The sequence below is a fragment of the Patella vulgata genome, chromosome 4, assembly GCF_932274485.2.
Source record: "Patella vulgata chromosome 4, xgPatVulg1.2, whole genome shotgun sequence".
Taxonomy (NCBI): domain Eukaryota; kingdom Metazoa; phylum Mollusca; class Gastropoda; family Patellidae; genus Patella; species Patella vulgata.
The window spans coordinates 83,319,830-83,345,101 of NC_065882.2; the positions used below are offsets into that span (position 1 = coordinate 83,319,830).

Consider the following 25,272-nt stretch of genomic DNA (forward strand, 5'->3'; position numbering starts at 1 on the left):
AAGATCTGAGTTAGCCGACTTAGACCGAAATTCAATATTAGCTCGATTAGAAATAAACTTCAAGAGCCAGATAGTAATTGATTCAAAGGCACATTTCAAACTTTTGTTCGTATGTGCGAGTAGATAACTTTCATTTTGGTGCGAGTGCGACTAGATAACTTCCGTTTTGTTGCCATCTTTGAAAAATGTCCCAAGCTGATTTGAGTCAAAATAATAGAGGAAGGTATTTTGATGCTCTGTGCATGGAATCATGGAATACCTAACCACGTTTTAGACCATCTGAACGTACTGCCAATCCGACTTAGGCGAAGGAAAAAAAGTCGGAATTCTTTAAAGATACATTCCTGCATACAAACTGGGTGATTTGATGATATATTTGGACTAAAAACATATTCAAACTAATCAATTTATCATAATTTTGCTTCAAATCCTTCTCTAAACATTGTAATTGCCAAGGAATACCCCTGCTATAAAAAATCGATCAAAAGAGGTCATGTTTGTGTCACGTGACTTACCTCTCTCGGTACCTAGCAACGGGTACAAAGTCATGGGAGAATACATTGCATACACCAGACGATGTTGTCTTTAATCGCTATGACTGTTTATTATTACAAATATCGAATCCTAATTAAATTCTCGGATTATACCCGCGTCTTTTTCCGTGATTTTTATCTCAGAAAGTGTTGTACATCTAACTCTTCATAAAGTTTATCAACTTGTACATCAAGCGCTCAATCTCCACGTGCAACCTTTGATGTCACGCGTGCAGATATTCCTAATCGTCGGGCTGCCAATTAGGGAAACCCTTACATTTTTGTCCTGTATACGCTCCATGAGTGTTTTTCAGGGAATCCGGTATTTTTCTAGTAAGATTGGATATTTCTACTTTCCATATATACCAAAATTACCATACTTTTATTGGAAATAACCACCCGATAAATATTTTTCTGGGAACGTATTTTTAAAGGGGGATTAACACAGTTGCAAGTTTGTGAGCATTTCCTGTTTACTGAAAAATCTGGTAACTTCATAGTAATCACGTCAGTATGTTACCTTTGATAGAATCACTATAGCAACATGGTGCAGATGGCATGGTGTAGCAACAGAAACCTATTACAAAGATATCAAAAGTTAAATACCCACCAGTTGACAATGATTCTGAAATCCATAATGGCAGAGATAAACCAATGAGAAGGTAGAGATGTGTTAAAACAATAACGCCTTGATCTCGTTCATCCGTAAATACATCAAATGATTGGTCGATTAGATTACCGAATGGTGGAATGTTACATACACGAACCGTCTGTAAGAAAATTTGACATCACGATGAATTTATGTAGTTTTCAACTGTGAAAATTTTGAACACCTTTCTGTGATTATATTAACAATTTTGGCCTTTGATTAGAGAGAGAGAGATAGAGAGAGAGAGAGAGAGAGAGAGAGAGAGAGAGAGATGAGGTTTAATGTCATACTTTTCTGCACCAATTGGGCTAATGAAGACGAGAGAGGTAAATGAAATGAAATGGGGTTTAATGTCATACTTTTCTGAATGAACTGGGTTAAGATGGGCATACACCTACCTTTCAATGAATTCCAACTGTCAAGGGTACCCCGGTTCTTTAACATGAAAAGTGTATGCCACACGAATTGTAAAATCAGATTAATACAGATGTGCTGGAGGAGACATCCCATTTCGATGTTTAGATTCTCTTTGATTTTTTATATTGTAATAGTTTTTCAAATGATGGCTGGGCTATTTAAAGTGGGGTGAAAATGCCTCCTTTATTAGTGTAAAATCAAACTCATGGCTAAACATCTCACTCACTAGCATGTTTCAAATGGATGATAACTGGCTTCTGAGAGAGAGAGAGAGAGAGAGAGAGAGAGAGAGAGAGGTTAACCTCCACTCAACACAAACCAGGTCATCTGGGGATTAACACTTAGTACAATTTCTTTTCAGTAATTTGCTTACATGTAGGAGTCTTTATTAGCAGTGGGAGGACCCAGAGAAAACCCACGAGGTTAGTCAGACAACCCTACTCTTTACCACATACAAGTGTCTGTTTGAAATCAAGCTACTTGACTCCATTACAGACCTTATAGTCTAAAGTTCCTTCAGCTAATCAACCTAGCATGTCATTCACTGAAATCTGATTAAAACACAGATCCTATTTCGTTTCGTTTTTATATTTTGAAATTTCGTTTTACTTGTCTTTACTACACTAGGATCATGAAGAGTTATTAACATTGACGTTTTCTTAATAGTGTGAGATATTAGCCAATGAAACGGTCTGTTATGGTAAGTTTTTGGCATGAGGTGCATGGAACTGTGAGTAACCCACTAGAAACATCAACGCTAATTGGTTAATCAAATGTCTGACGTCATGACCCCCTGACACGACGTCTCGCTACAACTGGTCAGAAAATCATGTAGTGTAGGCCATCGAAAGAAAAAAACGAAATATCGATCTGTATTTTAATCAGATTGTCATTCACTGCTGCATGTTTCAAAATGGCTGACGACCTGCGTCAGAGGATCTTACCTCCAGTATAATAAGGAATGCCATGGCAACCACTGATGATAAATATAGAAACTCAACATCGACAGCGAGACCAGGTATATACACCGCCACTACAACCAGATGGAAATATTTACGTACAATCGTTGATATCTGACATCCTTCTCGTGTTGTGTTATAGTATCCCACAATGCTCCCTGCTAAAACCGAACAACCAATCCAATAACACAGTAATAAAACCTGGAAAATATTCACCAAAGACTTGACTCATGGCTTTCGCTTTAAAATTTCACCATTCGCTTTAAAATTTCAATATTTGCTCAATTTTTTTAAGTATTTTGTTGAATTCAATATTTATATTGTTTTTATTGCATTTTTTAAAGATACGTTCCTGTGTACAAACTGGGTGATTTGATGATGTATTTAGATTAAAAACATATTCAAACTAATCAATCTATCAAAATTTACTTCATTCCCTTCTCAAAACATTGTATTGGCCAGGGAATACCCCTGCTATAAAAAAATCTATTAAAAGAAGTCATGTTTGTGTCATGTGATTTGGCTGACATGGTACCTAGCAACGGCTATGAATCCAGAGGAGAATTCATTGCATATTCAAGATGATGTTGTCTTTAATCGCTGTCAATTTATCATAAATATCGAAGCTTTATCAAATTCTCGGATCATCCACTGCCCACGTCTTTTTCTGTGGTTTTTATCTCAGAAAATGTTGTACATTTATGCTCTTCATCAAGTTTATCGACATATACATCAAGTGCTTACTCACGCTGAGGGATCAGATAATCTTCGTGTGCAAAGAGAGAGAGAAATGACAACCATTTTAAAGTAATGGTTTTTTAATTGTTTATCTCTAGTTCTAAATTCATGGTGTATTTTTGACCATAAGACATATTTTGTAAAACTTTTAGTCGATTAAATATCTAGGGTGTTTGGTTAGTTATGCCTGACTTTTTACAGTATGCCATGCACATAAATTCTAAAGAAGTTTGCAATATGAAATGAAAAACTTAAAACGTCCTACTGTTCTGCTCCGACTGGGCTAATGAAGACAGGCGTTCGCCATACAGTGTGCAATGAGGGAAATTTTGCCCAAGCAGCGGCACTATGGTCTACTCTTATTTCGAATTCCAACTGCCAAGGGATCTTTTATGTGCATGGCAATGTATACATGGGGCCTTGTTTTTTCATCCCAGATGTCCTTGTCAGGCTTTTTGCATGTACCACTGACAAGGAGAAACCATGTCGGAAAATCCTGATGAACTTTCTAGGCCAGTGTCTTAGCAACTTTTTAAATATGACAGTGAACTGAACATGGCTAATAAATGTATCATGTTGTATGTCATCTTGTTACAACAGCTTTAAAATGACTCACCCTAGAATATGACTTGAATATAAACTTGATTAACCAGACAAGTGGAAACTCCTGTAGGTATATATAAAGTACTGGTACGATGAAGACTACTGTTAATGCGCTGTATATAATGTAGAATATTATGGGATGTAAAGATGTATTAAGGAGGTAGGAAAGTATGGTGGCTATCAATAATCCTGTTACGCCAACCTAAAAAACAAAAAACAAGCAGTTGCCATGCAAGGTATGCCCACATCTTGCAAGAGATGGACAGAAAACATGCTGAAAAAAACAATTTTACATACCAGAAAGTTAGGGTCTGAGACGCACAAGTATTGAAAGAAAATATATATTTTAAGTTTTATTAAAATCGGATAAAAACTGTGACCTTTAGGGGGTTTCACCACAGCCTTAGTTTTACATATGTTTACACTATTTACGTAAGGGGAACGGTGGGCAGTTTCAGTCCAACTGGCATTATGGTGTAACAGTGCCATATTTAACCATTTCTTTAAATTGGATAAAAATGGTGAGCTCTCGTTTCGTCAAAATGGAATAAAAATTGTGACCAGTAGAATATCAACTAACAAAATATTAACCGTCGGACGGGGGGCAAAGACAATATATGTCCACATGAAAATGTGGGTGTATAAAAATTGAATGAAAGAAGGGCATACGCCATGCAAGGTACTATGAGGTAACTTTTGTCTGGACAGTGGTGGTACAGTTGTCTCTTGGTGGATCTTTAACGTGTGGCCAATGGTATACACATGACTTCAGGGTTTTACTTGCCAGGCCCTTCAACTGACATGGTGAAACCTCGCAAACACAAGTAGATCGAAGAGTATGGACCTACACTCTACATACATTGGAGATTTACAAGAAGAGCACTTATTTCAGGTTTCAGATGAGCGATTAAAACTACAATTGGAACTGAATTTAGAAAGGTTTGCATGAGCTATCGCTCTCCACCAATGAGAAGGCCTAGACCATATAGAAAGGTTTGCGTGAGTATTTGGGCTGTCATTCTCACCCATATATAAGGCCTACACCATATAGAAAGGTTTACGTGAGCATCCATATAAAAGGCCTAGACCATATAGAAAGGTTTGCATGAGTATGTGAGCTAGACCATATAGAACTGAATCTAGAAAGGTTTGCTTGAATATTTGACCTATCACTCTCCATCAACGATAAGGCCTACACCATATTGAGTCCCCACCTTTATTTTATAATTTACTTACTGAACAGAAAATATCAGCAGAAGATGCAGACGGTGTTTCTGATGTCTGAAAAATATTAAAACATATCATTTATTAGTTCCTTTCGGAATGGACGGAATCCTCGGACCATTCCTATTAACAAGTAATATGAAATTAATGTCAGTAATGCTCTACCCCCACAGCTGTTCTGCAGTTATTTTTGAATCCTTACCATCTATTTTTCAATGTAATTATGAAAAAAACATAAATAAAATACGTTTGAACTGGCCTGTCATTACGTTGACTGCCTACGCAGCTTGTGGTCTTTTAATCGAATAATTCTATTTGAAAATTGTGTTGGATTATTATAACTATATTTACCAATAAAACTGTATGAATAATTCTCCAACTGATGAGAATGAGTAGCTGTGATGTCGTAAACAATTCTCCGAATGTAAAACATCGTGGTAAAATATATGGTAGTTTCTTGTTGATAAAAACACTTATTGACGTTAGAAATAAACACAAGGCAATTTCACCGTAACCTGGAACAAAAATAACAGAATATAGTTGTTGTTGATTCCATAATGCAAGGTTTTTAAACGTGTAATACCACGTAATTAAGATAGAAGCCAATTTCATCTGTCGTAAAACATAATATCAATTTATTAAAGGAGCTAAATCTCTATTCTTTGGCACCTAGAAAGGGACACAAATTGGTCGCAACGCATATAATAATGTAATATGAATATAAACTGATATACATTCAATCGTTTCTGTTTTTACTTTAATTTCTAATCAGTTATGTTCGGTGAAATATGCCAAGTGTCCAAATTACATGGCAGTCTTTGGCATCTGGTTATTCCAGTCTACACCGGTAGTATTCTCCTGTGGAATATGTTGAGCCTCTTGTATCTAGTTGCTTCATTGCAAATGGCGCTCGAAAGCATTTAGGCATGCGATTTATGTGCTAATTTTAAGGTTTTCATTTTGTCTTAAATATTGGATATCAGAAGCCCATCTTTTCAAGGTAAGATTACAACATCAATGTCGATTGAAATGGACCAATATTGAATTGACCCATAAGTCTTGTTTGCAATGTCGAAGACAAAGTGCTCAATAATATTAAGACTATATTTTATACATGTAAAATATTTATTTAGATGCATCAAACCATTTTGAACCCCCACATGTGTGAACCCATTGGACCCTGCATTATTAACCTACGATATAAACTATACTGCCCACTACATATATACATGTATTTAATTACGGACGTAATAATTTCCACATGTAGTGATAATGCCCTTGATTAAATAGAATTCGAACAGTCGGCTATACAAAAGTATATAAGACCCTGAGGCGAGAGACTTGCGGTTTGAGGAGCAGGGGTGGGGCAGAAATGGGCATATGGACTCACTCGAGTTCAGTCGCTGCCGTGGCAGAAGGGCGGAATAGTTGTAATATAGTCATGTTCTGTCTTAAATCTTATTGTTCATGTTCCTGGGCTCTGTTTCTCGAAATCTTAAATAAAGATAAAATCCAAATTTTAGTAGATACTTCAATTTTGATTGGCTAAGCACTAAACTCAATCTAATATTATTCAATCAAGTTATTAAAATTTGGATTTTATCTTAGTTAAAATTTCATGAAACAGGCCCCTGATGTAGTTTAGTCCATATTTGATTCATGTTCCTGTTATATTTATGTAGCTGTTTCATATTCTGTTCCTGATGTAAATAAATCCTATATTTATGAAACTGATCTCTGTTATCACTAATAGTGTTACAATGCTTTAAACTGTGTTCATTATATCATAAGGTCTGTCATTGAGTCAAATGGCGTGGTTTCGATTCCCCACCTGTACGTGACAAGGAGTAGGGTCGCCTGTCCAACCTCGTGGGTTTTCTCTGGGTCCTCTGATGTCTTTCCACAGCTAAAGACCCCTACACGCAAGCAAATTATTGAAATACAATTAACCAGTGTGTTAGTCCCGAAATGACCTAGTTTGTGTAGAGTGGATGTTAAACTCTCTCTCTCTCTCTCTCTCTCTCTCTCTCTCTCTCTGGGGATCACGGTGGCTAAGTGGGTAAGATGCTGAAATACAATTAACCAGTGTGTTAGTCCCGAAATGACCTAGTTTGTGTAGAGTGGATGTTAAACTCTCTCTCTCTCTCTCTCTGGGGATCACGGTGGCTAAGTGGGTAAGATGCTGGCTCGCTAGCCTGGAGGTCGGGTGTTCGATCCGTGCATTGACCGAGAAAGTTCATCCAGATTTTCCGGCGTGGTTTCCCCCTTGTCAGTGATGCAGGAAGGAGGCCCTGATAAGGACAGCTGTCTAGTCGTTCGGATGGGATGAAAAACCAAGATCCCACGTACACATTGGCGTGCACGTAAAAGATCCCTTGACAGTTGTAATTTGATATAAGAGTAGGCCGTAGTGCCGCTGTCCGGGCAAAATTTCCCTCATAGCACTCTGTATGGTGTATGCCCGTCTTCATTAGCCCAGTTCGGAGCAGAACAGTAGGACGTTAAACCCATTTCATTTTATTTCATTTCTCTCTTTCTCTTCATATTGTACCAATAATTAGTGGCTATGATCTTTATGTACCTGTATGACTGACTTGTGATTTGGAGTCATCTCAACAACAAGCCGATTATGTTTTGGTCCCCAGCCAAAAACTTTATCAATGAATTGTGTTTTGACAATGGAAGAACTACATGATATAACCAAATTTAACAATTAGATTAGGATAGTTTAATTACGTCTGTATTTAGAGTTTAAAGGGCGTATAGCTCAATTCATTGGAACCTCAAAATAGACGAAAGTGGGTCTAAAAGCACTTATTAATGATTTATATCCATTTAAAAAAAAAAAAAATTTGAATCAACTATGTTTGGTGAAATATGCGAACAGTCCAAATTGGACGACAGTCATTCGACGTTTACATGTGGTTTTTTTATTATTATTATTTTGTTGTTTGTGAATCAGCTATTGCTAACTACTTGTCTTGTAGAATATGGTTTTCTTTGTTCATTACAAATGTCTCCTGAAGGCATAAATACACAACTTGTGTATTGATTATAAAATGTTTATTGTATCTTAAATATACATTATGCAAGAGCTAAATCTGCCTATTGCAGGTCTTTCTTTAGGTTTGAAATGTTATCTAAATTATTAATTAGACATTAATTAACTTATCCAGACCATAATCAACTCGCGATGGCATTGCTAGCCTGCGATATATTTACTGGATTAGAACCCAAGCTGCTGCTTCTGATTAAAACAAAAAATGGATTATCGAGACTATATTTTTTATCGTACCGACTTTATTAATGATGATCAAGGCTAGACCCAAAATTCAATCGCTAAATTTTTGGTTCAAGGTGGATAAATTTGATGGAAATTTTCAGCAATTTGCCTTTACATTATCTAGTTTTTAACTATTATAATGAGAACTACCAGATCTTTATCTAATCTCCCATAATGTATCTTTAAATATTAGATATTAGGAACCCATGATAAAAACATCAATATTGATAGAAGTTCTAATTCTTATTTTAAATTTCAAGTATTATGGAAAAATTGAGTTAGAGGTTTACATTATGTAGCTCCTTTAAATATGATGATATATTATAATAAATCTATTGATATCTGTTACTGAGGTTCAACAAGTTTAACCAATCAGACTGTATAGGCCTACTAGTACACCAGATGGTCTATTACATAACATTCACTGAAAGACTGTACAATAGTATGCGATGGTCTATTATATAACATTCATTGAAAGACTGTAATAATGAAGGTTTATTTCAAGTTTCATCCAAATCAGCCAAGTAGAAGTCGAGTTATTTATTTTCAAGTGATCAGACTACAGTAAGTTTGTAATGTGTGCAGGTGGTATTGATGTTAGAAGTTATTTAGTAGACTTATTTATTTTAAAGTGATCAGACTTCAGTAAGTTATTGTAATAAGTGCAGGTGGGCAGGGTCGGATTTAGCTGGATAGGGGCCAGGGGCTATTCCACTTATGAGGTCTCTCCCAATCCCCAACCCTCACGACTAGAGAAAGAAAAGAGTTTTCTAAATAGGCCAATTGAGCAAAGCCGTGGATGATGACAGTGTGTGTAAGACTACAGTGTGTGTAAGAAGTCCCTGTCGTTCTTCCAGCCCTAAAACTCCCGTCTGCCAAGGTAAATCCGGCACTGCAGTTGGTATTGATGTAAGGGTAAACGCTGTTATTCAGTTTGAATTTAATTGATATTTTTGCATCAGATGTACGCATTTCAAATTTATCAAAATGCTTTCATTAAAAGTTAAGTACATATAGTTGTAGTTCAAAGAATTGACAGGAGTACTTTTTCTGCCTATATTTATCCAGGATAAAAAGGTACATGATGAATATATTCTGAAACCAGTCAGGAAGAAAATGTACCCACCTTAAAAATTGGTATGTACATTTCTGGACTAATAAGCCCATAAACCCAACGCAGCCGTTATCTTCTTCCTACCTACGGCCGTTCGAAATCTCCAAAATTTGCTTTGCCCAGGGGAAAAGACCTCGGAACCCCCTAAAAATACGAAACTCTGGGATTGTCAGGAAGAAATGGAACATATAGAATAAGTCATCCAGGAAATAAAGGTACCAATCAGACTGCGGATGGTGTTGATGTTTTAGATGTTGTGATTGATTGTGAAAATGAATATATATATTCAAAGTTTGATCTAAAGGCATCAAGTCAAATTATTGTGGTTTGAAGAATCCGCCAAATAGACTGCAGTAGTAGGCTAATCAAATATGCATGGATGGCGTTGACATTTGTCTGTACATGAGTGACTGAAATGAAATGGGGTTTAATTTGTCCTACTGTTCTGCACCGACTGGGCTAATGAAGACGGGCATTCGCCATACAGTGTGTTATAAGGGAAATTTTGCCCCGACAGCGGCACTACGGCCTCCTTTGTTTTCAAGGGTTGTTTTATGTGCACGCCAATGTGTACACAGGACTCCTACACTGTTGACCAGGGGGAACCACGCTGCAAAATCTCAGTGAGTGATATTCCAAGTTTTTTATAACATTCATTCCCTGTATTTCTAAGAAACGGCCAATTAGGTAGATTACTGTAGGTTAATTTATAATGTTGTTTGGCTGTAGTATGAGTGTACTGTTATGAAGCTAGGGGGGTTGGATGGTTGAATGCTTAGCACGTGTGTGCTGTATCATAAAGTCTGTCATTGGGTCAACTGGCGGGGTTTCGATTCCCGGATGTACGTGACAAGGAGTAGGGTCGCCTGTCCAACCTCGTGGGTTTTCTCCGGATCCTCCGGTTTCCTCCCACTGTTAAAGACCCCTACGCGCAGGCGAATTATTGAAATAAAATTGAACCATATATTAGTCCCAAAATGACCTAGTATGTGTCGAGTGGAAGTTAAACCCCATCTCTCTCTCTCATTAGAAGCAAATGTTTTTGTGTTTTAAAGTATCAACCAATCAGACTGCAAATGCTTGGGAAATATTCTCCACTTTTTTCTTGGATTGTCTCCCTTGTTCTGAGTTTGGTTTCAAGTGGATGCGAGCAACAGGGGTTCAAGATCACTTAAAGGAGCTAAATCGCTAATATTTTGGACCTAGAAATTGGTACAAATTGGTCGCAACACATATAATAATGTAATATGAATTTATATAAACTGTTTTACATTCAATCATGTCCGTTTTACTGTGAATTGTCATCAGTTATGTTCAGCGAAATACGCCTGAAGTCTCAACCGCAAGTCAGTTTCTAGCGTCTGGTTATTCCAGTCAATACCGATATTATTTATTGCGCATGCTCTCCAAATAAAAACATGATATCACCGTTTGACATGACTTGTGGAATATGTCTAGCCTCATTCTTTGAGCACCTTGTTACATATGGCGCTGAAACGCATTATGGTACATGATTCGTGTACCAATGGTAAAATGTTGGGGTTTTTTGTCTTAAATACTGGATATCAGAAGCCCATCTTTCTAGGTAAGATCACAACATCAATGTTGATTTAAATTGCAAAAAAATTTGTGTTTTCAATGTCGAAGATTTTGGATGATATTGAGTTAAGGACTTAGCTACTTTAAGACTGTTGTCAGGATTGTCAGCCCTTACGCTCTGGGAAACGGGGGTTCATGGTCACTTACTTGAAGATGAGCGTACAAGTAGGACATTTAGGGTTGTTAGCCCTTACACTCCTGGAAAAGGGCTCAGGGTCACTTACTTGAAGATGAGAGTAACGGTAGGAGAGTTAGGGTTGTTAGCCCTTGTAATATTTTCCCGGTATTCGATGATTCGGTTGAGCAGTTTAGAAATGTCAGCAACAAAGTTACAGCTGTTACTACGGAAACCAAAATACCATCCTTCTCCCATCTACTGTTTGCATGGAAATCTGTAAAAATAAAAACGAGAAAAGAAATGAATGAAATAAGAAAACTATCTATAAATAAAATCATGACATGGTTTTAATATCTTCTCTGACTGGCCTAATGAAGACGGGCATACGCCATACAGTGTGCTAAGAGGAAAATTTTGCCTGAACAGCAGAGCTACATCCTACTCGTATATCAAATTACAACTGCCAAGGGATCTTTTATGTACATGCCAAATATATACATGGGACCCCGTTTTTTTCATCCCATCTGAAAGATTATAAGTTTTCATTCAAATTACTCTATTGCGAGCGAAGATATTAGCCTTTGAAGTTTTGACAAGACGTGTGCAATAATTTCAACCACCGTACTGGTTGTTCGAAGCTAAGTCTCACTCCTCCATTTTTAGCTTAAATCAAAATATGGCTGAACTGTTCTAATCTATTTAATATCGGAGAAATCCGATGCCATCCAGAGTTGATTATGGCCTGGGTAAGTAAATTAATGTCTAATTAATAATTTAGAAAACATTTCAGGCCTAAAGAAAGACCTGCAATAGGCAGATTTAGCTCTTGCATAATGTATGTTTTATATGATTAGTACAATGACATCATTATTAATGTGACGTCATAATGTATGTTTAATAAAAATTAACATTCCTTGCATTACTTAACATAAATCTGCATTACTTAGCATAACTCTTCATTAGTTAGCATAATGTTACTGAACATTACTTAACATAACCCTGCAATATTTAACATAACTCTTCATTACTTAACATATTGTTACTGAGCATTACTTAACTTAAAAATAAACTTACTTAATATACCTTAACATAACTTTACACCACTTAATGTAACTTTACATTATTTAACATAACTTTACATCATAATATATAGCTCTTTACATTGCCTAACATAACTTTACATTACTTAATTAGCTTTACATTACTTAATATAGTTTTACATTGCTTAACATAGCTTTACATTACTTAATATAGTTTTACATTGCTTAACATAGCTTTACATTACTTAATTAGCTTTACATTACTTAATATAGCTTTACATTGTTTAACGTAGCTTTGCATTGTCTAACATAGCTTAACAATACTTAATGTAGCTTTACATTACTTAACATAATTTTATGTCTCTATTCTTTGGAATCTTAATATAGACGGAAATTGATCTAAAAGCACATATTAATGTAATATGAATGCATATAAAGTGATTTATATTGAATTTTAAATCAGTTTCTAATCAGTTATATGTTGCTCCAATTTGAACAACAGTCGTTTACGCTCACTTTGTCCATTTTACACATTTTTTTATTATCATTTTGCCATTTGGTCATCAACCATTACTAGTGTCTTGTAGAATATGTTTTTCTTTGTTTATTACAAATGGCACCCCAAACCATAGATTATACAACTCGTGTACTGATTTTAAAATCTTCATTTGGTCTTAAAGTAGCTAAGTCTCTAACTCAATATCATCCAAAACCTTTGATAATGAAAACGCAAATTATTTGTCAATTTTAATCAACATTGGTGTTGTGATCTTACCAGGAAAAGATGGGCTTCTGATATCCAATAATTTAAGACAATATAAACATTTTACCATTGGTACACAAATCGTGTACCATAATGCGTTTCAGCGCAATTTGTAACAAGCGACTCGAAGAACGAGGTTAGATACATTCCACAAGTCATGTCAAACGGCGACATCATATTCTTATCTGGAGGGCATGCACAATAAATACTATCGGTGTAGACTGGAATAACCAGACACTAGAGATTGCCATTCGATTTAGACTTCTGGCGTATTTCGGCGAACATAACTGCTTTGAAATTAGAGTAAAAAAAAAAACGATTGAATGTAAATCAGTTTATTTACATTCATATTACATTATTATATACGTTGCGACCCATTTGTGTCAATTTGTAGGTCCCAAATATTTGCGATTTAGCTCCTTTAAATATCGATTATGCCATGTTTTCAAAGCAAGATAACAACATCAATATTGATTGAAATGGACCAATAATGAATTCTATCTTGTATTTGTATTTTCAAATATAATCATATTGTGGAAAATATTGAGGTAGAGGTTTAGCTCCTTTAAACATGCATTATGCAAGAGCAAAATCTGCTTATTACAAGTCTTTCTTTAGGCCTGAAATGTTATCTAAATTATCAATTAGACATTAATTAACTTATCCAGACCATAATAAACTCTCGATGTCAAGGCTAGCCTTTGATGTTGATTGGATTAGATTCCTATATGCCGTTAACGGCTATTGATAATTAAATCAGTCGCTCCCGTGTGTCAATTTCGGTGGCGCTATTTCTCATTTTGATGTTAAACACACCAAAATAAGAAACTTCTTGTCCTCTACACTAGAACTAGTCCGAAACACCAATAAGGCGATGTGGATAGGGGGACCAGAACGAGAATCTCTAATAATGTCATTTGGTGGCGGGGCCCCCAAAGACCGATAACGCCCTAAAGACCCCTTCGTGCAAGTGAATTATTGAAATAAAACTGAACAATGTGTTAGTCCCGAAATAACCTAGTTTGTGTCGAGTGGAAGTTAACTAAATAACCTAGTTTGTGTCGAGTGGACATTAACTCTCTCTCTCTCTCTCCCTTTAACATAACTTTAAATTACATAAAAAATGAGTACATGACAAAATGCACATGATATATAACAATAGTACATGTCATCTAACCCCAGACATCTTAAAACTTGCTTGATTTATAATTAATCTACAATCGTAGGGTGATAATCTTCACAAGACTAAAGTCTAAGATCATTTCATTCAACTATCTTCCCTTTTTATAAACACTTGAACTCGTCCATTATCCAAACAATTTTGCACTTGGATAAGATAAAAGAAATTGATCTTTAAATCAAGTGAACCTGCTTTGATTTAGGTCAAACCCTCACTAGAATTAGGTCATATTAAACCTGTTGACAAAAAAGTTAATTAAAGTTGCAATTTCATATTTTTAAGTTATATTTTTAAAATTTATTAAAATAAAGCCTTAAAAAGATGGTATCTATAAACAGTCCTACCTTGTTAAAGAATAATCCTATTAATACCATAATTCACTATTGCCAGTTGACAAATTGGCAAAAATATCATTTTCAACTTCAAATTCAAACGTTTGAAGATAACTACTCCATGGTGGAGAATAGAAAACAAGGGAGGTAATTGTGTTATTATTTCCGGTGTAAATGAGTTTTAAGTGTGAGAATGACGCCTATGATCGTATAATAGTGAGTTTACAACCTAATGAGCAAAAGACATAGAAATAATTTTGTTTTCACTTTCTTAGAAAATATGAAATTGTAACTTTAAAGGGGCATTATGTAAGATTTAGATAAAGAGCTGGGACCTTTTTCACGAAATTTTAACTAAGACAAAATTCAAATTTTAGTAATTTGATTGGATAATATTAGACTGATTTTAGTTCTTAGCCAATCAAAATTGAAGTATCTATTAAAATTTGGATTTTATCTTTAGTTAATATTAGTTCATATTCTTGATTGTCAAGTGCCATGATGAAAAATCAAGTCTTAATTGTCAAGTTTCATCGCCATGATGACAGACTTGATGAAAGTTTTGATTATCAGCCTTTTTATCGGCAGACAATAATAGCATTTAAAGAGATACTGCGAGCATTGATTAAGTCACTCAAAATCTGGGCCATCCAATTGTCTAGAGAGTTGACTATGGACTTACATAACTACACGTCTAAAAAATAATTTATATAACATTTGAAGCCAGAAAAACTCCCAGCGTTAGAGAAATTTAGCTCTCAGATAATGTATCTTTAAGCGGGGGCTCTATAAGAATATATTATTATGATTAATATATAACGGTTTATGACCCCACCATTGTTAAATCTATTAAGCCCTCCCAAGAGAAATGGCATCTATTATCCCATTCGGAAATAGTCCATGCCGTGCACCCTCCAAAAAGCCAATCAAATCATTTAGAAGGCTGATATGCAAGTAGAAATGTTACGATACAAATAATTGGGCTTTCCATGACTGATCCCGACTGAGACATAAATGATATGTCACGTTGGATAATATTTGAACCATTTTAAATCGAAATGGATCACTTAAGAACTTTTGCACATTCTTTATATTTATATCTAGTGTTTTAAAGCTAAGTCTCCATAGGAATACCTCATTATCAATAGGATTAAAGCACACTGGAGAATAGTAGTGGAATTTTACAAATAATGGTGAAGTTTTAGGCCGAGGGAAAGAGACTTTAGACTAGCCAAATGTTTAATCTATTTTTGTAAATTTGACAAGTGGGTGTAAAGTAGCCTGTTGTCCGTACAAGTAGATGTATAATAGACGGATGTCTGTAGTGATGTTTATGATTGTATGCGTGATCTTTAAGTGATATCTTTTATCTATCACGTTAAAAACAACTGCCCTTAAAACTGCAACGTGACAAGTTTTTCAGTTTTTCCCGTTTTTATATCTGATCTCTCTGTACTCAGCCATAATCTAGATCAAATTGAATATAAACATGTACTTGACATGTTGATTGTGGGATTTTTGTTGTGTGTCACTAACAAATCAGAGTTGCCAGGAAACACATAACACTTCCCTTCTCTATTGATTATGTTTTTCAGAGAGAGAGAGAGAGAGTGAGAGAGAGTGAGAGAGGGGGGATGGTAGATTCAGGGAGACAGGGAAGGCTGCCAGGAAACACATAACACTTCTCTTCTTCTCTATTGATTATGGCCAAATAGTTAACGTGTGTGGTTTGGATCAGAAGGTCTGTCATTGAGTCAAGTGGCGTGGTTTCAGTCCGCCATTGTATGTGAAAAAGAGTAGGGTTGCCTGTCCAACCTCGTGGGTTTTCTCCTGGTCCTCATGTTTCCTCCCACTGTTAAAGGTCCCTACAAGCTTGCGAATCACTGAAATTAAATTGAACCATATGTTAGTCCCGAAATGATCTAGTTTGTGAGAGAGGAGTGAGAGAGAGACAAGACGGGAGGAGGGAGAGAGAGGTTAGTAAGAGAGGAGTGAGAGAGAGACAAGACGGGAGGAGGGAGAGTGGGGAGGTTAGTAAGAGAGGAGTGAGAGAGAGACAAGACGGGAGGAGGGAGAGAGAGGTTAGTAAGAGAGGAGTTAGAGAGAGACAAGACGGGAGGAGGGAGAGAGGAGTGAGAGAAGACAAGACGGGAGGAGGGAGAGAGAGACAAGACACGGGGGAGGGAGAGAGAGACAAGACGGGAGGAGGGAGAGAGAGGTTAGTAAGAGAGGAGTGAGAGAGAGACAAGACGGGAGGAGGGAGAGAGAGGTTAGTAAGAGAGGAGTGAGAGAGAGACAAGACGGGAGGAGGGAGAGAGGAGTGAGAGAAGACAAGACGGGAGGAGGGAGAGAGAGAGGTTAGTAAGAGAGGAGGGAGAGAGAGACAAGACGGGGGAGGGAGTGAGAGAGAGACAAGACGGGGGAGGGAGAGAGAGGTTAGTAAGAGAGGAGGGAGAGAGGTTAGTAAGAGAGGAGGGAGAGAGAGAGAGACAAGACGGGAGGAGGGAGAGAGAGGTTAGTAAGAGAGGAGTGAGAGAGAGACAAGACGGGAGGAGGGAGAGAGGAGTGAGAGAAGACAAGACGGGAGGAGGGAGAGAGAGAGGTTAGTAAGAGAGGAGGGAGAGAGAGACAAGACGGGGGAGGGAGGGAGAGAGAGGTTAGTAAGAGAGGAGTGAGAGAAGACAAGACGGGAGGAGGGAGAGAGAGAGGTTAGTAAGAGAGGAGTGAGAGAGAGACAAGACGGGAGGGAGGGAGAGAGAGGTTAGTAAGAGAGGAGTGAGAGAGAGACAAGACGGGAGGGAGGGAGAGAGAGGTTAGTAAGAGAGGAGGGAGAGAGAGACAAGGCGGGGGAGGGAGGGAGAGAGAGGTTAGTAAGAGAGGAGTGAGAGAGGAGTGAGAGAGAGACAAGACGGGGGAGGGAGAGAGAGACAAGACGGGGGAGGGAGAGAGAGAGAGGTTAGTAAGAGAGGAGTGAGAGAGAGACAAGACGGGAGCAGGGAGAGAGAGGTTAGTAAGAGAGGAGTGAGAGAGGAGTGAGAGAGAGACAAGACGGGAGGAGGGAGAGAGAGAGACAAGACGGGGAGGGAGGGAGAGAGAGGTTAGTAAGAGAGGAGTGAGAGAGGAGTGAGAGAGGAGCGAGAGAGGAGCGAGCGAGGAACAAGAAAGGAGCGAGAGAGGGGCAATAAAGGAGTGAGAGAGGGGCAAGAGCGGGCATAGAGGGGGGGGAGAGAGAGAGAGGGTCAGAGAAATAGAGAGAAGGGTTTATATTGAGAGAGAGAGAGAGAAAGAGAGAGAGAGAGAGAGAATGTCTATGTGGGGAAGAAACTAAAATACCCAGGAAGAACCCACTAGGTCGACAAACCTGGCATTGAACCCATGACATGCATAGATAACCGATCTGTGGTATATGGGTTACATGTGCTGCCGTTTTATAAAACCCCTTGAAGTTATTTCTTTATATTTTTTAAAATAAAAGGGGTTTTTCATTTTTTGTCCGACCAGCCCTTTGGGCGATCGGCTGATGGCCTAATCCGCCCCTGCTTCCTGGATTGCGAGCCAGCGCCTTACTCATTCAGCTGGGAGCCACTGTGGCTAAGTGGGTAAGACTCTAGCTTGTCACTGCAGCTCTTTCATATTTTGGAATAGCAGAAATTAAAAGGCGCTTGATGGAACCTCTCAGAACTGAATTTCTATCTCTTGATCATAAATCTTGTAATTGATATACACACTCAACCCAAGGTCAAGGTTAGAAAAAGTTCAAGGTCAGAAGCAGATCAAGTGGAACTTGAAGAACAAATAGAGTTTCGAGTCATGGTCAATGGGACGTAGATTAGTCTAGACTTTGTTATGCTCGTAATTATCTTATCTTCAACAGACCAGGGGTAAGGGGCAGTCCGTGTCTGTGTCAGGAGTAGGCTATATAAATAACAATGAGACAGACTTGATGCTCATTTCACAATTTCTGTCAACAGCTTATTTACATGTAAGTCTGACTAATTATTATAATCTGATCGCTAGACCTGTCAGGTGGGGAGGGGGAGGTCAGGGAGATTGGGGGTGAAGTACAGGGTATAGGGCTAATTCTGTTGTGGCAGGTGAGGGGTTGGTATAGGGTATGGGGTTAATACTGTTGTGGCAGGTGAGGGGTTGGTGGTGGGGAGATAGGGGAAGAGGGGTAAAGTATAGGGTATGGGGCTAATACTGTTATGACGGGTGAGGGGTTGGTGGCGGGGAGGTAGGGTATGGGGTTAATACTGTTATGGCAGGTGAGGGGGTGGTGGTGGGGAAGAGGGGTAAAGTAATGGCTACGGGGCTAATGCTGTTATGACGGGTGAGGTAGGTGAGAAGGTTCCGGAAGAGGGTTAAAGTATAGGGTATGGGGCTGATACTGTTGTGGTGGGTGAGGGGTCGAGGGGTGAGGAGGTTGGGGAAGAGGGGTAAAGTGTTGAGCTAAATCTATTGTGGTAGATGAGGTGTGGGTAGGGGTAGATGAGTTGAAGTAATTTGTATTCGGCTAATACCGTTATGGTGGGTGGAGAGTAAGGGGTGATGTAAGGGGATGGCACAGAGAGGGGGAGGCCTAGAGATATAGGGGTGTTGCTAGTTAGTTAGGCAGGGGGAGGGGAGGGGAGGGGGAGGCTAATACTGATGTCAGTTCGGGTGAAGGGGATGATATCTCTGCTGGCTTCAGTTGAGGTTGTCATGTGTGTGTTTGGGAGGTTCTGGGGGGAGGGGAGAGATGACGAGGGTGGGGAGTGGTGAGAGGGCCTAATAATGTTGTTAGGTACTCGCGGGAGGGGAGGGAAAGATTTATGGGCATTGAATGAAACTAATCCTTTCAGAAGCTCATGTTAATTTAATTAAGGCCCAATAACTACTAAACGCCAAATATAGTCTTACTTATCTAATGTACCATATTCGAGACAAAATGGGCAAGGCGATCAGTTGTCTCTATTTACAGTAACTAGTACGTGCGCGCTGTATCATAAGGCTTGTCATTTAGTCAACTGGCGTGGTTTCGATTACCCGGTAGTACGTGACAAGGAGTAGGGTTACCTGTCCAACCTTGTGGGTTTTCTCCGGGTCCTCTAGTTTCCTTCCACCGATAACAACCCCTATGAGCAAGCGAATTATTGAAATAAAATTGAACCGTGTGTTGGTCCCGAAATGACCTAGTTTGTGTTGAGTGGATGTTAAATCCAATTTATCTCTCTTGTGTGTAGTGGTCTTTCACACTGTCTCTCTCTCGTATTTGAATACTTCAGATTGATAATACTAACATAGCAAGGTTCGATATATATCATCTTGAAACCCTGGTAAGACTTTAATGGGTGGCCAGGTTACTGGGTTTGTCTTTTACCAAGTTTGGAATTTGGCAGGGTTTACTGGGATGGCCATCTAGGTTGCTCTAGATGGTAGCAATGAAAGAAGCAGAAGGTGTTAGGATGCGTAGACAATAAAACAGGGAAGCAAGGAAGAACAAGAAATAATAATTTATTTAGAAATGGCTGAGCACATGAAACAAAGTAGAATAAAAATAATAAATTCCCGACAGCTGAGATTTGAGGTGGGGGTCTTGGTGAATTGACTCTGTCACCTCCGTTTGGACTCGAAAAAGTAGATCGGAGACACAATCTCTGTCTCGCAAGATGTTGCTCCTGATTAAGGGAACGGTTTCCACTTCCAGTTGGCTGTGGGAGGATAAATAATTCCAATTTTGGAAAATACTGCAAAAGGGGCGCCCATATGTATGGGCCATCTCAGGCTGGTGAAAGGAAGCAGTAAGGCGCTTTCACAAATTACTGTTCTACATCTGTCAGAATAGTATCTGTGGAGTGTAGGTAGTGTTATTATCTCTCTCCCAGTTCTCTGATGGGGTCTGAATGAAGGATTTTGTCAGCTACAGTGGCCACCGGTTTAGTTTTATTTCATTTATGCTTCGTTAGGTACTCCTTACGGCGATATTTTTTTTCCGCAGTCTTGCCATTCAAATAGATTCGGGAAATGTGGTTCCTTGATGCCTTAAAAAGTGGCACCTTTTTGAGAAAGTTTTCTCACAATTGTGGCAGGTGTCCATAATTAAGGAATGTTAACTATAACATCAGGTGCATGATTGAGACATAGTGAGCATCTGAGAACCTTGAAAGGCTTAAAAATAAAATCCAAAGTTGGAACACCCAGTGAGAGAGGGTTGTATAACAAAAGGGTAAAAATTAGGGATGTCCAAGTTCAGATTTTGTTATAGATACCATACAGTAGAAAGGTTATTAGACTATAAACCTTTCGACCTACAAAATCTGAACTTGGGCATCCCTAACTTTTACCATTTTGTATTATCTAATTTACCATCTTAAGAATATTTTGGTTATTTCTATATAGAGAAATATTCATTGGTCTTCTTCCTCTATGCCATAATATGGCTACAGACATATTATATATATAAGATGTTTCTACGCTAAATCAAGATAGGCTGTCTCTACAGCTACAGCCATGATAGCCTGTCTCTACGGCACAGCCATGATAGCCTGTCTCTACGGCTACAGCCATGATAGCCTGTCTCTACGGCTACAGACATGATTGTCTGTCTCTGCTTAAGATTTTGGGTCAATTTTTTCATTAGGTGACCTGATAATCGATTGCCGTTCCTTTAGCTTTAGAGGTCTATACATTGAATGACCTGTGGTTTTATCCAGACACCATATAATACAGCTACAGACACCGGTCGCCATTTCCAGATGAATACTGACGGTTTAAATAGTTTGAAAACGTATCATGTATATTGAGTTAGTTGCTCAGCCCTAAGATAGACAATTTTAACCCTTGTCGGTGCACGTGGGGTCTCCGTGGACCCCATGCACATGTTTTATAGTGTTTTGTAATAACTACTGGGCACTGCTTTCTGAAATTTAGTGCCTTTGTCTCCTATACATTTTTACACGTAGCGAAGAGTTTGGTATTCATCTGCTTCCCACATGCAGAGTTCTGTTACATGCAAATCAGGCCCAATGCTTGAAGGGAACAAGGGATCCGATTGGACCCCTAACTTTCAACTCACATTAGGGATTTTGCTAATGTTTTTGCTGCCTGATACCATATTACGTACGCCAGAGTATTCTCTCTTTTAACATCTAAATGTTACAAATACCAAAAACTAAACCATGAATTCCAAATATTCAATGGTTTTGTATCAAGCGTGAATTGCCATTTAACCTCTTTATCACATAGTACACAAAGTAGCAATTTTGTGAGAATTATTAAATCTTTTCCATATGTCACTAAAATGTTTTTGTATAATAATTTAGTTTTTTTTCAGTTGTCAAATATGAATGCAAATAAAAACTAAACCGCTGCCTTTTTATTCAAATATATCTGTACGTAAAAACTTTGAATTATAACTGGGGTCCACATGGACCCCTTGATACCTGCTATGTGATTCTCACAACGTGAACCGACAAGGGTTAAGGGCTTTTAACACAAAATTAAGAAGTTTTATTCTCCAAAATATAATTGAGATTGGCCCTTTAACTGAGTCAATACATTAAAAATTCAATCTACAGTGTTTCTGGTTTTATTTTTCAGATTTGAGTTGTTTAAGTTACACAATCGAGAAATAATGGAAGAAAATCACGAAGAAATAACAGCCGACAATAATAAAAAAGATGTCCGCAAACTTCAAGAGGTAATATAATTATCATCAAAATCCACGTCACTGCTGTGTTTTTAACGTCCTACTATTCTGCTCCTACTGGGCTAATGAAAACGGCCATATGCAATACATTGTGCTAGGTGGGAAATTTTCCTCGGACAGCAGCGCTATGGTCAACTCTTTTATCGATTCTGACTGCCAGGGGGTCCTTGAAGTACACAGCAAGGTGTACATGGGACCTTGGTTTTTGTCCCAAGGTGAAACCATGAAACCACACTGGAAAATCCTGATGAACTTTTTTGGAAAGAGAGAGAAAGAAATGGGGTTTAACGTCCACTCGACACAAACTAGGTCATTTCTGGACTAACATATGGTTTAATTTTATTTCAATAATTCGCTTGCGCGTATGGGTCTTTAGCAGTGTGAGGAAACCGGAGGACCCAGAGAAAACTCTCTCTCTCTCTCCTTACTCACCGAGCCTCTGCGGCTCCCAAGACCAATTGGAGAATTTATAAAAATTAGAACACAAAGAATAACTATAAATAAAACCATGAATTATTGTCTGATGAAATTGAAACTTTGTACTGTGTATATCTAAAAGAGAGAGATAAATGGGGTTTAACGTCCACTTGACACAAACGGTGTCATATCAGGACTAACATATAGATTAATCTTATTTCAATAATTCATTTGCGCAGTGGGAGGAAACTGGGGCACGGAGGAAACCCACGAGGTTGGGCAGCCGACCGTGTATATTTTTAAAACAATCACATCAGTATTACATGTTTTGTTGAAAGACATGGATAGTAGTCAGCATGGCCACTAGCTGATATACTAGTAAATCACAGCAGTTAAAGGTCATAGAGGTTAACTGAGTACTAACGGGAACTAATAAGGTTAATGTCCTATATATAATAATAGTTGTTATCTCACAATAAATGAAATGAAATCGGGTTCAACGTCCAACTGTTCAGCATCGACTGGGCTAATGAAGACGGGCATATGCCATACAGTGTGCTACTCTTATATTGAATTCCAACTGCCAAGGGATCTTTCACATGGAATTCACTGTGTACAGGGGACCTAAGGTTTTCCTCCCATCCAAATGACTATACGTTGACTCTCGCCAGGCCCTCAATCCTACGCCACTGACAAGTGGAAACCAGGCCGGATATTTGCGATATTGTCTTGGCCAACACCAGGATCGAAAAAGGAATGTCCAGGTTAGCGAACCAGCTTCTTACTCACTGAACCACTGAGGTTGTTGAGCTATCTATACTAACATTTGTGACTGTCATTTGTTTGTCTGTCTGTCTCTATGTTCGGGGTTGGCGGCTACAATAGGGCAGTCCAGAGGCTGGGGAGTAGTGTCGCCTGTCCATTCTCCGGGTCCTCTAGTTTCCTCCCACTGCGCGCAAGTGAATTATTGAAAAAAAGTTGAAACATGTGTTAGTCCCAAAATGACATAGTTATCTTGAACTGGTATTTTTATTTTTATTTTGTTTTCTTAATTAAATGTTAAATCATCAAGCTGAGTATGTATTAGCTTGGATTAAGCTGTGAGAATTTGGATATTTTAGCACAAAATACTAATGATGCATCGTTTGTTTAAACAATTAATCTTAGTACATTTTTGCAAAAAAATGCAAATGGCGTAAAAACTGTGATGTATTGGGTTTTTAGGTTAAATTTATTGAAATTTTTAATTTCTTGCCATGTAGATTGATTGACAGGCAAGTTTCACTGTCAATCAAATCGATAAATATGAGAGGGAGAGAAATGGGGTTTAACATCCACTCGACACAAACTAGGTCATTTTGGGGCTAACATATGGTTCAATTTTATTTCAATAATTCGCTTGCGCGTAGGGGTCTTTAGCAGTGGGAGGAAATTAGAGGACCCGGAGAAAACCCACGAGGTTGGACAGGCGACCCTACTCCTTGTCACGTACAACAGGGGAATCGAAACCACAACAGTTTTTGGCAGTGGGAAGAAAATGGAGGACCCAGAGAAAAACCATCAGGATGGACACGTGACCGTACTCCTTGTCACCTACAAGTGGGGAATTTAAACCACGCCACTAGACTCATTGAATGATCTTGTGATCTAACATGCATGCGTTACACTATTTGGTCACCCATGAGGTTAGATAGGTGACTGTACTCCTTGTCACCTACAAGTGGGGGAATTGAAACCACGCCACTAGACTCAATGACAGACCTTGTGATCTAACATGCATGCGTTACACTATTTGGCCACCCGCTCCTCCTTGATAAATCGTAGTGAACTGAAAGTTCATGTGTGAACCCAGTGTCTTATCCATGTCATATTTTACAAATCATGATGAACTTTGTACTCTGTGCGTCTTAAGTATCTTGACTTGCTTACACCTAAACACGAAAAATAAATAAATAATATCCTATCAAATATAACCTTTGTACTGTACGTGTTGTGTAATAGACCGGTATATATTACTTCCTGTTTCAACTACACCCTGAGTTACAGATAGACTCGGGTCTAGGCATTCATTCATTGATAGTAAGGCCAAATTAAACAAATAGCCTATTTCTCAATATAGGCCTACTCCTGCTTCACTTAAACATACATTATACAAGAGCTAATTCTGCCTGTTGCAGGTCTTTCTTTAGGCCTAAAATGTTATCTAAATTATTAATTACACATTAATTAACCTATCCAGACCATAATCAACTGTCGATGGCATCAGATTTCTCCAATATTAAATAGATTAGAACAGTTCAGCCATATTTTGATTTAAGCTAAAAATGGAGGAGCGAGACTTAGCTTCGAACAACCAGTGCGGTGGTTGAAATTATTGCACATATCCTGTCAAACCTTCAAAGGCCAATAGAGTAATTTGAATGAAATTTTCAAATTATTCATTTTACATTATCTATTTTCGAACTATGATAACAAGAATGGCTAGCTCTTTATCTAAATCTTACATAATGCATCTTTATAAAAACACCCCTACATACCCATTTTTATTTCAAAAAATAAAAAAGGTCTCATTTAATTACCGCACGTAAATGTTTTTCAAAGATTACATGAATCCGG

The 25,272-nt window shown here is 38.1% G+C and overlaps 1 protein-coding gene across 1 annotated transcript in view; it reads right to left on the reverse strand.

The window, feature by feature from the left end:
- LOC126818126 (dolichol kinase) overlaps window positions 1-24,730 on the reverse strand; it is a 29,619-nt gene extending 4,889 nt beyond the window's left edge. Inside the window, exons 1-7 of the mRNA XM_050545336.2 lie at window positions 24,631-24,730; window positions 11,344-11,511; window positions 5,475-5,638; window positions 5,136-5,180; window positions 3,913-4,101; window positions 2,544-2,759; window positions 1,144-1,303 (exon numbers count right to left, since the gene is read on the reverse strand). Of these exons, the coding sequence (XP_050401293.1) occupies window positions 1,144-1,303; window positions 2,544-2,759; window positions 3,913-4,101; window positions 5,136-5,180; window positions 5,475-5,638; window positions 11,344-11,511; window positions 24,631-24,730 (1,042 nt within the window). The remainder of the gene's footprint in view (window positions 1-1,143; window positions 1,304-2,543; window positions 2,760-3,912; window positions 4,102-5,135; window positions 5,181-5,474; window positions 5,639-11,343; window positions 11,512-24,630) is intronic.
- Between the last annotated feature and the right edge of the window lie 542 nt (window positions 24,731-25,272).